Source organism: Dicentrarchus labrax, unplaced genomic scaffold (genome assembly GCF_905237075.1).
Source record: "Dicentrarchus labrax unplaced genomic scaffold, dlabrax2021, whole genome shotgun sequence".
NCBI classification, from domain to species: domain Eukaryota; kingdom Metazoa; phylum Chordata; class Actinopteri; family Moronidae; genus Dicentrarchus; species Dicentrarchus labrax.
In genome coordinates, this window is record NW_026136702.1 from 4,571,054 (window position 1) to 4,585,850 (window position 14,797).

Genomic DNA, 14,797 nt, shown 5'->3' on the forward strand with positions numbered 1-14,797 from the left:
TGAAAAGGAAAGATGTGCATTTTCATATAGCTCTTACATGTTTTCTTTTTGACAACAAAGAATAAGTCAGAATAGTATTAACCAGAAAGAGCAAAGTAATATTTTTCTGTCCTATAAATGAGTGTTTATGTAGTCCTGTGCCAATGCTCGGAAACGTCTGGAAAACCCTCCTGACCAGAGTGAATCATCTGAATCACGACTGCTGTGATGCTGTGAGGTAAAACCATGTTGATAGCTTGTAATAAACATGCCACACTCTCTAAAAGCTGAAAAGTCTGATGGCTGCCAGAAAGCTTTGAAGTTAGTTCTCACCTTCTAACCTATCACCATTTTACGTCTCCTCTTGTTTTGTTTTGTTCTTATTAGCGAGCTGGCAAAGACTTCAGGCACATCACCCCCAAACTCCACTGTATGAAACACAGAAATAGATCAAAACCTCCACCGTGTACCTAACTCTGTGTGTGTGTATGTTTGTGAGTGTGCATGTATAAATTCATTTATCTTTGTCAATCGCAGCAAACAGGATGCCTTTGTTAACCAGCAAGAATGCACCATTTCTAAATTGCATCTGCAGAGTCAGTTTCCAGCTTGTGAAGCTTGTGACCTAGAAAGGCGGTGGAAAAGTTTTTGGGTCAGGGGCTTTTTCAACGATGGTCTCTCCCTCTCTTTGACACACATGCACGCACACATATTCACACACACACACACACACACACACACACACACAGAGCTGAATCTTGGAATGGCAGGTAATGCAGGAAGGCCAGTTTTAGAAGGCATCAAATATTCATGTGTGTCTATGAAGTGCTGGCCAGGTTTCCTGGCCCGTAGGTATGCTGCTGCCTGTGCTCCTTTATCACTGCCTGGCTGCATAGACCCTGAGGTGCTTGAATCTTCATAGCGGTTTGATTGGAAAGTATGGGGAAGAGCCAACGGAGAGCAGGACTCCCGTGAACCGGCCTTCTTTTGGCACGATAATGTAATATTATATGTCAGGCTGAGTGTTGAGCCGATTGCCTGATGCCAGCCATTCAACCGTTGTGACAATGTTACGGTCATGAACACCTACCCAGACTGTACCACTGGGGGGGTCGTCACATTTACTGTGAGTGCTTCATTATTTATGAGGAGATGTTTGTTCGGGAGCAATGTGTTGGTTATAGACTAGACAAGAAGAAATTCCATGCATGGCAGTATTGCATTACTGGCAGGGGCGTAGGACTGCGGGGCAAAGGCGGGCACACAGGGCCTATGTCAGCACAAATATACTAGAATGAATAGCAGTGGATGGGGACCATTGAGAATGCCTATATACAGGGTACAGAATTTCATGCTGCACCCCCACTGGGCAGGAGCACTGAATTTATTCATCTGGCCTCCTGTGAAGGACTGAGTGGTGCTCCAGAAACTTCTACTGATTCTCCAAAGTGAAGCCAAGGAATGAGAGAGAGAGAGAGAGAGAGAGAGAGAGAGAGAGAGAGAGAGAGAGAGAGCGAGAGAGAGAGAGAAGCTGACTATACGACGCTCAGAGTCTCCTCTCTTTACTTTGCTCTCTCCCATCACTTTCACCCTCAGTACTCTGCCACCTCTCTTATGTTTGCAGATGTCCTCTGCTCACAGGAGTCCAACCCAGTTTAAGTAATTGAAGGAGTGGGAGAAGGGAGACTTTGACTCTACAGAGAGGCAGCTGTCAGCAACAGAGTTGGAATAAAGAAATTCGCCCGAGGGGACCGAAACAGACCGAGACCAGCGGGGAGACAGGCGAAGGCGAAGGATAAAGGAGAGACTGCTTCAGGTGACCGAGTCGCAATGGAGGCGCACGGCATGTGTGATCAGAGCACCGCGTCTGGAAGCGCTCGCTGTGCAAAGTGAGCAACCCCTTAGAACTGACCGGGACCTGCCTTTGTCCATTTCACTTGACGGATTATCTCAGCATCATGAACGTGTCACCCCCGGACCGGAGGAAAAACATGCGAGAGCTGGCTCTGGAGATTGGCATCCGAGTTCTGCTTTTCGGAGTTTTTGTGTAAGTAAAGCCTCAACCTGCCGAGTTTTCTGTTCTCTGATCAGTCTAGTCTGGCATCATGTGCCCTGGCGATGACATTCATTCAGACATTCATGACTGGTGTTATCCATGCGCCTTTTCATGCTTTAGACGCCAACTGCTGTGTTCAGGTTGATATGCGGCGGTGTGGTGCTGGACGAACAGGTCCCGGTGCTGAGCCGCGGTTCATGGACAGATAGTAGACAGACGCTGCGTTAACAGGTTGTTAAAAAAAAAGCCCAGTTAAGTAGGATATCCGGCAGCATTTTACTTTATACCATATACCATAAATCAGTGTGTTACTCTGATGACACTTGGGAAACATCCCGGTGGCATTTCATTTCTGATTAGAGGTGTTCAGAAGCAGCTTCTGTGACCACTTCACTCCCCAAGAAATAGACAGTAGTACAAAGGAAGCCCAACACTGTGTGATATTTATGACACTTTGTAAGGTTGTGTCTCACAGGCGCAGCCCTCAAAACTAACATAAATATGAATTATTAATTGTTTGCCTCGCCTGAAGGTAGTACTAAGCCTTGTTTGCATCATGATTGTATCATTTATTGATTTTCTCCTTCATATGATTTGAAAAAAGCTCCAGGTTCTGTTATCTGAAATGACTTTGCTCTGGAGGAAGAAAAAAAAAAACTATAAAAATTAACAGAAATCAGCTCCTCTGATTTGGGGTGTGTAGATACACTGCCTGCATAGCCTGTGTACATTACCGTTAATAACTGTCCTTGGGCTAAGTGCTATTGTATGTGTGCTGTCACCCTAAAAGGATTATACAGCTAAGACGATGCTGCACCATTCACAGTGTTTGACGTGGGAAAACTCAACTGGAGGGATCAGTCTAAAGAATGAAACATGTCAGAGAGGAGGCTTCAGACTATTACACTGTAGCCTCCTGATGTAGCCCTTTGTGTCTGAGTCTGCAGGATTCACATTTGTGGCTTATTTATTATTGTGTGTCAGAGCTGGAGGCCACATAAAAAACAATTTCACACAATAATGTCATCATCATTGACTAACTGCTGTATTTTGCCACAGAGAGCCGCAGTCAGAAAGTCCTTGATCACTGTAATGAATTGAGTTTTACCCACCATATTCCCTCCTCACTACACAGAAACCAAGCTAAGACAAATAAACGGTGTTTGTTGTGGGGCCCCATCAGTAAACTTGATCTGCTAAGTACTTACACAGTTATGCCTCTGAACTGAGTATAAGACATTAAATTAATTTGGTTACACGGCCAGGTTTACTTGTTCTCACAAGTGCAGCCATGAAACATCAACTCCTTCATGTCATCTTCATACCTTCACTGTATTGTGCAGCTTTGGGAGGGTTGTGACATTTAAGCACGACCACATGGGCAGTTGTGATTGGATAGTGATAAATGTTGGTGTAACAAGGAGCCACGCAAGCGTTATTACATCATTTAGTTAATGACATTTTTTTAATAGAATTTTAGAAAGATAGTAGAAGATTTCAGGCTCTATGCTCAAGATTGAGAGCTTTTATTTTTGACAGCAAAAGAACAAGTTTCAATCATAGGGAGCATTTGGTCTCTTTGGGACCGGCAGTAATTGCTGTATTGAACTAGGTTTTTGCCCGGCCGATCAGAGAGAGCTGCCCTCTGGCCCTGTAGAGCAGCAGTTCCCTGTTCTTGTTTCACCTCAAAGCCCGAAATGAAGGCAGGATAATTGGGGTCAACTAGAATCTGTTGTTTTCTTCTCTGGAGGTGTAAAGGACAGTTTTTAGCTGCCACCTTTTGTCTCTGCTGTTCAGTGTAGGTGTAGCGTACTGTAGTTTTATCTTGGGAGGAAAATGGCAGCTTTATCTGTGTATGGTTACCAGTAAGATTAAGCAGTCATGTATTTCCTTGCTCCATTGCTTAATTAAAATCTTGCATCTCACATTAGAACATAATTGCATTGCTTCCTACCTCTGCAGCTCAGTATTAAATTTGAGTCAGTGGAAGAAAAAAAAAAAGAACTGATTTTCTCATTTGCTGTTCACATTCTTTCATAATTGTGAACATGTACCAAGGGAGGCTGAAAATGAATGAATTAATCCTTTAGTTTTGGCTCATAAGTGGATATGAATGCATCAGAGAGATGTCTTTAATCAGAGATCACACATGCAAGTTCTGTCATTCTTTTTGTCTTTGATTAAATAATGCTGACTGTAACACCAAAATACATAACTTATTCTTTGCACTTGGCTGATGACCCACACAAACTGTTTTAGTTTTTCTCCACCACACAGTAAACTACATCTCTGTAGTCTCAGAGGACTGTTTCTGTATTGTGGGGCATTTTAAACCTGCATTATTCACATCCAAATTTTGTCAGAGATGACCCGCCTTTAAGGGAGTATTACTTTTTATTTGCCCTTGTCCGCCAAGCTGCCCGTCTGTTCCAGCCCTCAGGTGGTACACTGACCTTAGTGGCGGTGTGACGTTAGGTCGACCCTGTGCCATCAAACTGCTAATACCATGCAGTCACCCTAGCTTGGTGGGCTCCACAGTCACCTAACTTCATCTCTCAAGTGTAAAGCAAAAAAAGTTCAATCTAAATGGAAATGGATCTTTGACATTTAACAAAATGGAAAAAATATTTTAAAAAATATATATCTTCTCTTCTGCGGTTAGCCACTCAACATAGGAAGAGAGGATAATGAGATTGGTGCTTTTTCACTTTCCTTGTAATCTGGAGCAAAACAAGCAAGAAGCTTAGACAAATACCAAGAAGTCATTTCTTCCTTGAGTGGCTGTGTGGTACAGCTTGTGTCTTCAATCAATCAAAACAAGCTCAGAGTTTAAGTTTCTGTGTGTTTGTTCCTCAGTTTATAGTTGGACACTTGAATAAGCAGATGCATTCCAGTGAATATCAGAACACTGGCTCAAAGGAGAACAGGAGGTAAAGCAAGAAGGACACAGAGCCAAAAGAGAAACAGACAGTGGTGGAAGATAAGACGGAGGACATGGAGTTAGGAAGATCTAGATTGTGTGTAGATTTTACAGATTAAGACCTGAGGCACATCCAATAAAGAGGCACCAAAACCACTCTGAGAACTCCTGGTAATCTAAAAGCTTTGTGATGGAGCGATTGGCCACAGAAGAGGGCAGTTTTATGGGATAATGTACGCAACAAAACAGAATAGATTTGTTTGTGCCTCGGGGAACAATTTGGATTTAAGCTGAATTGACTCTTTTATTGCAGATACTTATGTCGAATGAGTAGGAATCTCTTGTATTGCATGTATTTGCGTCAACGCATGCCAGAATGTCCAATATGAGATAAGCTAAATACCCTCTGTCATTGATATGATCTTGGAATTTTAAGGATTATAATATAGTTGTTGTCAAATGAGGTTAACAGCATGTGCTCTAAAACAACACCAGTCATCCTTCAAAACAGTGTTCGGCGCTGCATATCATCCTCCTCTCTCAGAGGACGGCTTAGGAGCAGCCCTGGGATACAGCCCAGAGCCTTGGCAAGTCTCAGAAAGCCTTGTGAGATCGGGAAGAGTAGAATGTCAGGCCTTAGACTGTTTAAGAATAAGCGGATTGTTTAGCTTGCATGTTAAGGATGGGGGCTCTTGCACTCTGGTTTCTGAAGGAGAAAATCTCTTTGTAGAGGATTTGCTGCAGTGTCATCAGAGCACATTATATCTGTGTTGCTGATGTAAACAGTTAAGTATTTTTAATCTAGGAGAATGTTATTTCTGTTATGGTTATTGGATTAATGATGAAAAACTTGAAGTTGTAATCCTTAAAATTTCAGTCCTGGTTGATTTTGTGACACCCATGGTTAACACATAGTTAAATAGTACAACAAACACTTAGTGGGATGTTCAGAAATACATGCTGAGGGGTTGGAGGTGCGCAGCCTGTCACCTGCAGCTCTGCCTAGAACAGTTCACTGTGGCTGCTCCTTCTTGTTCCATTTGCTACACTCTTGTTATTTAAATGATATGCTGATGAAAAACTGCCAAAAAGGACGGTGACATTGCTTTTTCTGTGACTGCTTCACAATAAAAAGCCACAATTTAAAGCCACAATATGTAACACTTGCTCAATAAAATGTCTCAGAAAGACTGGACCTATATTATAGATTTTGTTGAGTCGCATACTTACATTATCACAAATGTTTCCAACAATGTTCAAAACCAGAAAAAATCTGTAATTTAATTTAAGGTAAGGGGTGTTTCATTTGGTTGTCTATCAATGGCATCATATCACCCCTACCCAATGTAACTGCTACTTCAGGGGAAACACAGGATACATCATGGAGTTAGGAAGTAAGTCGGTGAACTAGCTAGCCACTAGCGTTACTTGGGGCTATTTCATTGGAATTGCGTTGAATAAACGTGACAGAATAAAACTTTAATACCTTGTCCGTGAACATGATTTCTGCCTGAGTCTGGTCAACTAGATTTTCATCCACAATGGTGGTTGTTTAACAATGAGTACTTCACAATGTCATCAAAGTTCACCTTTGTTATCGTCTTGATTGACAGGCCCCTTCTGTCAGAAATTACATACTGTGCATTTATGTATTCTACAAAAGAGAGTTAACACTGAACAATGAGGATGTTATCAGTGAGAAAAAAATTCTGCTGAATATGGGCATTTTTAAATCTCTACACCTTCTATTGTAGACAATGTGAATTCAGTGCAGCAGTGACTCTGTCCCTAACAATGAAAAACTAAATATATTGAGAATAAATTACAGAATATAAATACATTCAATGCCTATTGCAGAAAATTGCAAATCATAAACAGAATTCAAATTTCGGTTTGATTTCATGAAAGTTTGAAGGATCCTAACTTTAAAAGGGTAAAAGGGGTTTTCTGGTAATGTACTGACACTAAAATATTACTAATAAAATATATTAAAATTATAAAACTTTAATAGTATAGGATGATTTCCTGATACAAAATGTTCAGCCAAGAGCCACAGGTGTGAGTGCTACTTTAAAGCTCTATTAAATGGTGTTTAATATTAATCCTGTAAACTGAAAGGATTTTGACTCAGCAGCTCTGAAGCTTTTAGTGCTTTGTTTTATTTCAGCGGTCTATATGGTTTTAGTCCAAACGGCTCTTCCCTTGGGCAAAATCTCCGTGCAAACAAGCTCACTCAAGCTGATTTTACTGTACCTGCACAATGGGTAATGGCAGAAAGCTTAAGTAGAGGAGTTGCTGACGAAGGAAGTCCAACATCTAGCTTTAAGATCTAGGCATTTTTCTCAGAAGCTGGTTGACTTCAAAAGGCACATGAACACTGGAATTATATTCATCAGGGAGTGAGAAAGAGGACTCCTGCGGCAACCGTTTGCCCATTTACACACTTTTGTCACTTTTAGTTTATTTTGATTTTTTCTGTTCTATTGTGGCCAGAAATTACTTCTCAAGAATGTGACACATCTCTAGCTCTAGCAATCTGCAGTTGTCACTGCCTGCATGTTCAGTGTATTCTCTGGCTGCATTTCTTAATTTTGGCAGCCAACATCTGAGGCACTGAATCACAGGTCATCCAATCTGTAACCCTCATTATCTTGGGGAAGAAGGAAAAATTGAGATTGCAGGCTTGACAACTGACTGTGGCTGGAGGGACATAGAAACACTTTCCGACTAGAGGCTGTTGACACAAATTGACCAGAGACGGGGGAAAACAATGACAGAAAAGAGTGTGACCTCTAGGAATGTTCATGCATTGATCTTTGTCTGAAAAGCACAGAGAGAAAACCCATTGTCGTACTTGATTATGTAAAATCAACCTGATTAATTACTTAGTTCTTAAAGGTGTAGCTTTTGAATAGTGACAGTCTGTTCAGGGAAATCCAATTAAACCAAACAAAAGAAAGATAATTCGACAAGTACAGGTGAAAGCCTGAGTGAAAGTAAAGATGGGACACAGTGCCAGATATATGAGCTTTTAAAGAGGACTTGGGTGTTGTATGCTAAATTTGATTAGTGACCATGGTGAATTCAGAATCTGAGAGGTCTGTGAAAGCATGGAATAATGGAGGATAAGATGGATGGGAATACTGACAAATGGAAAAGGCAGACAGAAAAAATGGACAGAATGGAGTTGTTTGTGTTTAGCAGAAGGATAGAGGAGGGGAGACAGAAAAGTGTGGATCAGCAAACTCTGCAGGTGCTGGGGCAGAAATAACTGTGATTCCAATGAGGCAGCTGACTATCACACCAAGACCAGGGATTCCCTGACAGCTCAGTCTGTCACCGCTCTAAGCTACTCTGGCATTTCATTCCCCACAATCGTTTGATCAGCTCATTATGCTCGCCGTCCCTGCTGTCATCTATCCAACCCCATCTCTTTATCCCTCCATGGGCTTCAGATCCCTCAGTTACTCTCCGTGTGTCCTTTTCACTATTTCATCTTAAAGGAATATAGCAAGTTTTTGCAGAGCTTGCCCTGTGGGTCAACTTATCCATTAGATGATGAAAATTTGCTGTAGGCACAAAAAAGGTAGGACGGGAGAAGCAAAAAATGAAATATCTCAACAGCTCTTAGATGGATTGCCATGAAATCTTGTACAGACATTCATCCATTAATTCCCAGACAATCAAAGCAAATCACAAACAATTTGGGGGGAAATCATAACCAATTTTCTTTACTTAATGGTGTAGTTATTAGTGACATGTATTTCAAAACATGTAGAATTAATCATTTATTCATATTTTTGTAGAGTTGCAGTCTTCATCACGAATCTGACTTAATTCCCAGCCCACCCCCATAGCCCTCATTTACAAAGTGAAAATAAGAAAATTAGTCATGTTTACAGGAGGCATTTAGTCAGAAATCCAGTCATTAAGACGACAGTCACAGTAATGATTGTGCTTACGCTGGTGGGCATTTCTTAAATGCCATTTTTCAGCTGGAAATTTATGTGCTGGAATTCAACTGCTACTATTATACAATTAAATTTGACATCGCTGATCCTTAGGAAGTAGTTTTTACTGCAACATGCTATTCTGTTAAAAGGTTATTCAGTGTTTGGACGACCTTTATGACAAACTAATTCCTTCATCATGGTAACATTGGATCAAACAATCCTATCTCTTTACCCCTAAATAAATAAGGGCATGTCACATGATTCTGGCTGTGCAATCAATTACTATCAGTCCATAAACTGAATGATACTTGAACCTCTGTTTTAGATGTTTAAGACACACTTGAAATGATAGAGTAAAGTGGTAGGAGAACTGTTCTATGATGAAGAGATGTGTTATTTTAACAAAACTGTAAAGAAATCTTCAATCAAAGCTCAATTCACATGAAAGAAAGAAAAACTCAGTACAAAATTAAATCACATCAATTAAGAATATGTAGATAACACTTTAACAGCTCCAAGCTGATTTTGTAAAAATGTCCCCTATTACTTTTGTAGATGATAAAATATGTGAACCAGTTGGTGGAGGAATGCTGTAGATCTCAGAGGTGTGGACAGAGTGTGGATGTGAAACTTTCTGTCGAAGCAGAGAGAAAGATCCCGGCACTGCTTTACACTTCCTCCCATCGTGATATTTCTATTCTTATACCTTCCGTGTATCTCTCACCTTCTCTCTCTGTCACTTCTTCCCTCCATTGCCCCTTTCTCAGGTATTTTCTTAGATCTCCTCCATTACTGTCATTTTCAGCTTCATACCCTTATCTGTACAAAGACAGATGAGGGGCTGAGGAGATGAAAGAGCCTTCCTCCAACACACACACTCACACATGCACCAGTCTCCTGGCCCGAATCTCAAAATATATAACAAGCAAGCCCCTCTCCTTCTGGAGAAGCTTTCATCACGTCTGTGTGTGTGTGTCCCTCTCAGGCCCCTGGGTTTTGCTGTCAGACCAGACTCTCTCTCCTTGATGACTCCTCTGTGGTTTCCTTTAGACAATGCATTGCAGACTGATAGCTCACTTTCTGCCACAGCAAGGTGTATCACACACAGCATATAGTATGTCATAATAGAAGAGAAGAAAGAGGTAAAGACACGTCTCTGACAACTTTTATAACTTTAAGATATACAACCATTGTGTTACAGAAAAAAAATATTGTCAAAGAAAAAAAACTAACATTTATTTGACCAACATTAAATGTACATCAGCTTTGCTAAAGCTGGGAACAGATGTGGGTATTATTGAGAAAGACAAGACCCTCCACATGCAATAACTCATTATATTTCCACCCACATACACAGAGTTTTACTTTTGACAGCAGGAAGAAGCACATATCGAACATTGGGCACCACACTAACAACTCTAAAATAAAAACATATCAAAAATATTCAGCTTTCTCATTTATGCTGCATGACTAGCGAAGACACAAATGAAAAAGGCAAAGCTGGATGACAGTGTTGAGGGAGAAATACGGGGAGACATGAACTGTTAAAGTAAAGCAAAAAAAATTGGATCTTCTGATGAAATCCAATGATAAAAAATAAAAATAAAAACTCTCTCACTCAAGGCACACAATGCTATTTCTCCAATTGGCCCACTGTATCAGACAGTCTCTTTAATTATTACTCACCACCTACACCTATTCTATCAATGGTGCACATTTCAGTTGTAAAGATTAAAAAAACAGTAATCATAATATGACTGACTGATAGAGACTGGATCAGGTTTACAATTAGAGTCAATAAACAACTATTAGACTCACCATCCAGCTTTACTTAATAAAGACTGAGGACTTTCTCCGGGCTTTCATTGCTAAAACTAGGTGTAAACAATGAGAGTAAAACCCTGCATAACAGAACCAATCCAAAGCCTTTAGAGTGGTGACATGGCACTGAATGTGGAAGTTATGCTTGTAAACACTATCATACCATATAACTTTGCTCAGGATATCCATTTTCAACAGGGCTTTCAGCTGCTCCCCCCCGACTATGGTACTCACTCCCATCGGACCTCACCTATTCAGAACTGCATACCCCACTTAACTCGCCACATTGTCTTTTTCCTGTCTGTTTCTTATTTCTTACTGTTTCTAGAGAGGCGCCTTAAATAAAATGTATTATTATAATTATTACATGGGCCAGACTGAAGTGGACTTAGATGACAAACCTTTTTATTCTGAAAATGCAAATATGGTTTAAAACCCCTGCAGCGTCTGTAGATAAAAATGTCTCATTCTAAGGTAACGAAAACACAATGATTCTTATTTTCAGGTGATTATACACTAATATATACTAATTTCTGCCAACCCACTGGACCTTTAACTCTAATTAGTTTTATGTAAAGATGGGGAAATCTTCTGAATCTCCCTGGGAATTTAAATGAAAAAAATCCACTATTAATGCTATTCCTCTAACTACATCTGTACGTCAAATGAATTTCATACAAATACCTCTAATGTGACAACCTGTCAGGGATGACCAATCGTGCTGAAGAGTTTCATTTAAGAAATTAGATCAATATAATTTTTTCCATTCATAGTTTAATTTAATGGTTTCACTTTATTGTAAAGCAGCTGTTGAGACCAAGTAAGACACCAGCTGAAAGCCATTCACACCCAAGTAAACCCACACAGGTGATTTCAATTAGTTTGGTTGATCAGAGCTCTTCTTAAGACTGTGTGGGCTTGATTGACATCCACCCCACTTCTGTTGCCTTTATCATCCATATTAGCGCATGGAGTTTGGTGACCTCACATAATTCTAGCATAGCTTCACCCACATTCAACATGAGCAGATGTCTAGTCAGACAGAATATCTGAACAGGGCCTTTAAGCTATACTGTACACAAGGCAGGGACCTGCACTGTGTATTTGCTCATGTTTGTAAGAAAAAGCGAGAGTATTTGTGTATTGAGATCTCTGTTTTTGTGTGTGCATGTTCAGTATGTATCTGTGAGTCTGTCTTTCAGCATACACAAGTGTGTATATGTCTGTGGGCATCTATTAGTGCACCTTGGCTTCTGAAGCTGCTAATGACCAGCTTTAACACTCCGTAGATGCTGTTGAGGCGTGTGCATGTTCAGCCTTCCTTTAAATGAACAAAGAGGACAAGGCTGGAATATCTCTCCTGTTGCTGTCGACTTTGACATTTGCCAGGATGAGCAGTGAGCATTACAACACCGATAAATGTCAGCCTTGTGTCCCAGGCCCATATCTGTATCCAACCTCACAGCCAGTGTGACTGATCAGGGTGTCTCTGTCTAATTCTTTCCACCTCTCTCTCCCTCCCTTCCTCTGTCTTTTTCCCTACAAGCATGGTTACTCTCATGTCTGACTTAATAAACTCCACGCACAAGCAAAAAAACACACACACACACACACACACACCCAAGTGTCTTTACATACCTTTTGCTGAGTCTCAAAACACTAGGTGCTTCCTTTGAGATGAAAACAGATTCTTTAACCTCTGAGGTGACCAGATGTCAGTTATTCTGCCTGCAGAATTCATTATCTGTGTCAGGCACAGATAATGAATGCCTGTTTTTGTTTTTTGACAATCATCAGTTTTACAGCACGGGAATATAATGAAACTAAGATTTGACCTTGGTACTATAGAAATACATTACAAAGTTAACTGATAATAGATCATTCCCATGTCTATGTACCCTTCAGCAACTGTGGTTTAACTAGAGGATAATTACAGAGCACTGGGGTGAGTGTAGCTGCAATAAACTCTTGTCCTGGATGTATAGTAGGTACAAACAGGTTTATTTCGTACTACTTATTAAAGGACAGATCCACCAGAAAACAAAACAGCACTGTTACAGTGGAGTATATCTAAAAAATGTTATAAGAGTGAGGCTTCTTTCAAGAGCAGCTGTCTGGAAATTAATTGTCAAATAGAAAGGACTGCCAATTTCTTAATAAATGGTAGCTTTAACAGAAAGAGATGAACAGAAGGCATTTTATGTAAGCTGTGGTAGAGAGACTTAGATAAGACTGATGGTACTCTAATGTCTGAATATGAGCTAGAAACAAAAGGCCAGTGTCAGACATGTTACCTGAAAAACCTAATCAATGACTCATTGCATAGTAGTAATAAATGACATTGTAATTGTAAATGTGGTTACATTACTCATTACATAAGGCTATTTTCTCACACAGTCCAGCTCTGCCAAAGGAGTCTTAAAACACATTCAAAGCTACGACACCCACACATCACATCTTCTGTAGGGAACCTTAGGGTTTAACAAGCAGCCACCTTACCACCAACTAATGGAGCGAAGCCTGCGAGCTAGTTCAGGCAGTCAACTCGAGCTGCGCTGCTATACACACATGACATGCCTCACTCCATAATCACAAACCAAGCGCACCCTTCCAATCTGGCGGTCTATTCAAACTGCACAATTTCCCAGCTCTCCCTCGGCTCTGTAATGCCACTGTTGCCCTGCATCCGTATTGCTGCTGCTGCTCTGTAAGCCCCACCACCACCCTGGCATCCACCCGTAGGCTCCGGTTTAATGTATTTGCTCATCACTCCCCAATATCTCTATGTAAACATATCTGCGGGGAGTGATGAGGTCAGAGCCTAGACGCCAAAATCTAAATATGCTATACTGCTGTAAAAAACATTTCAAACGTGAGTTGTCTGACTGATCTAGCTTAACGTTAGCCTATTCCCAAATGTAGGCTTGCCTGGGGCTAGAATTAGTAAGGCAGCTAAGAAGATGCAGCATGTATGTTTTTCAAAGAAGTCATTTAGACGTGAACAGAACAAGCTACCTGTTACAGTAGGCACCAAGGCACAGGTGTAAAATATTACCATAGAATGACCAGTGTTAGATTTAGTGGCATCTAACGGTGCAGACTGCAACCAACTGAATAGGGTACATACGTTTGTCCGATCCGGGTTACTGTAGTAACATGACGGTTCAACGATTGTTATTTTCACCTTTTAATGAGTCCATTAATTCAATTTAGCTGCTTCAGTTTCAGGGTCCTATTTTGCATGCTGGTTCACTTTTACAATGTGTCACCCATCATAATGTTATCGGTAACACCTGTGCTTTTCCTACTATGACAAGTCAGAATTTCTGCTGTGAAAAAGGCCTTTAAAACAACATATTACCGGGAAGCACATTTCTCGTTGCCGGACCTTTTCACCTCCCCCTCCTGGGTGAATTGAACATATCCCAGACCAGTCTGTCAACTGAATGCAGAGAGACCAAACTGATGTCTCCATCAAACTCCCGGTAAGATTTCAACCACAGGAGGTTTAGAGGTGTTAGCAGGTGTGTTTTTTAAATTTGAAAAGAGCGCCAGGAGAGGTTTACTGCAGTTCCTAGTCATGCTATGCTGAGCTAATTGCCTTCCAGCTTAAATCTGTACTTGACATTCACTGAATCGAATAAGCATATTTCACAAAGCTTTTAACTGTGTCCTTAAATGCAGTATCTGTTGTCAAAATTTGTAGTTGCAAAAGTAGGACGTGAACTACTGAATTTCATGGAGATGAGAAGAAATGGGTGCACTAGAGAAGTGAACTACAACACTCCTATGCACTACAGTACTGTGGAAGCATCTGAGAGTGACTATTCAGTGCAAAAGAGAGAGAAAGCTCAACAAATCTGATGAGCCGACTCCAATGGGCCGGCAAAGTCGATGCATTAACTCAGCAAGCTCAATGAATAAAAGCTGTGGACCTGTGGAGCATTTGCAAAGCCTGCTGGCAAATCATCTGTGCGTAGCTGCCTGGCTCCTTTCTCTCCTGCTGTGGCTTGGAAACTTATCTCACCATGCCCCCCCACCATGCTTCCTTGACTCCCCAATCCCTCG

The 14,797-nt window shown here is 40.9% G+C and overlaps 1 protein-coding gene across 1 annotated transcript in view; it reads left to right on the top strand.

The window, feature by feature from the left end:
- The first annotated feature begins 1,525 nt into the window (after window positions 1-1,525).
- Window positions 1,526-14,797, top strand: part of plpp4 (phospholipid phosphatase 4) — a 46,269-nt gene continuing 32,997 nt past the window's right edge. The window contains exon 1 of the mRNA XM_051378141.1: window positions 1,526-2,026. Coding sequence (XP_051234101.1) covers window positions 1,938-2,026 — 89 coding nt within the window. The 5' untranslated portion in view covers window positions 1,526-1,937. The remainder of the gene's footprint in view (window positions 2,027-14,797) is intronic.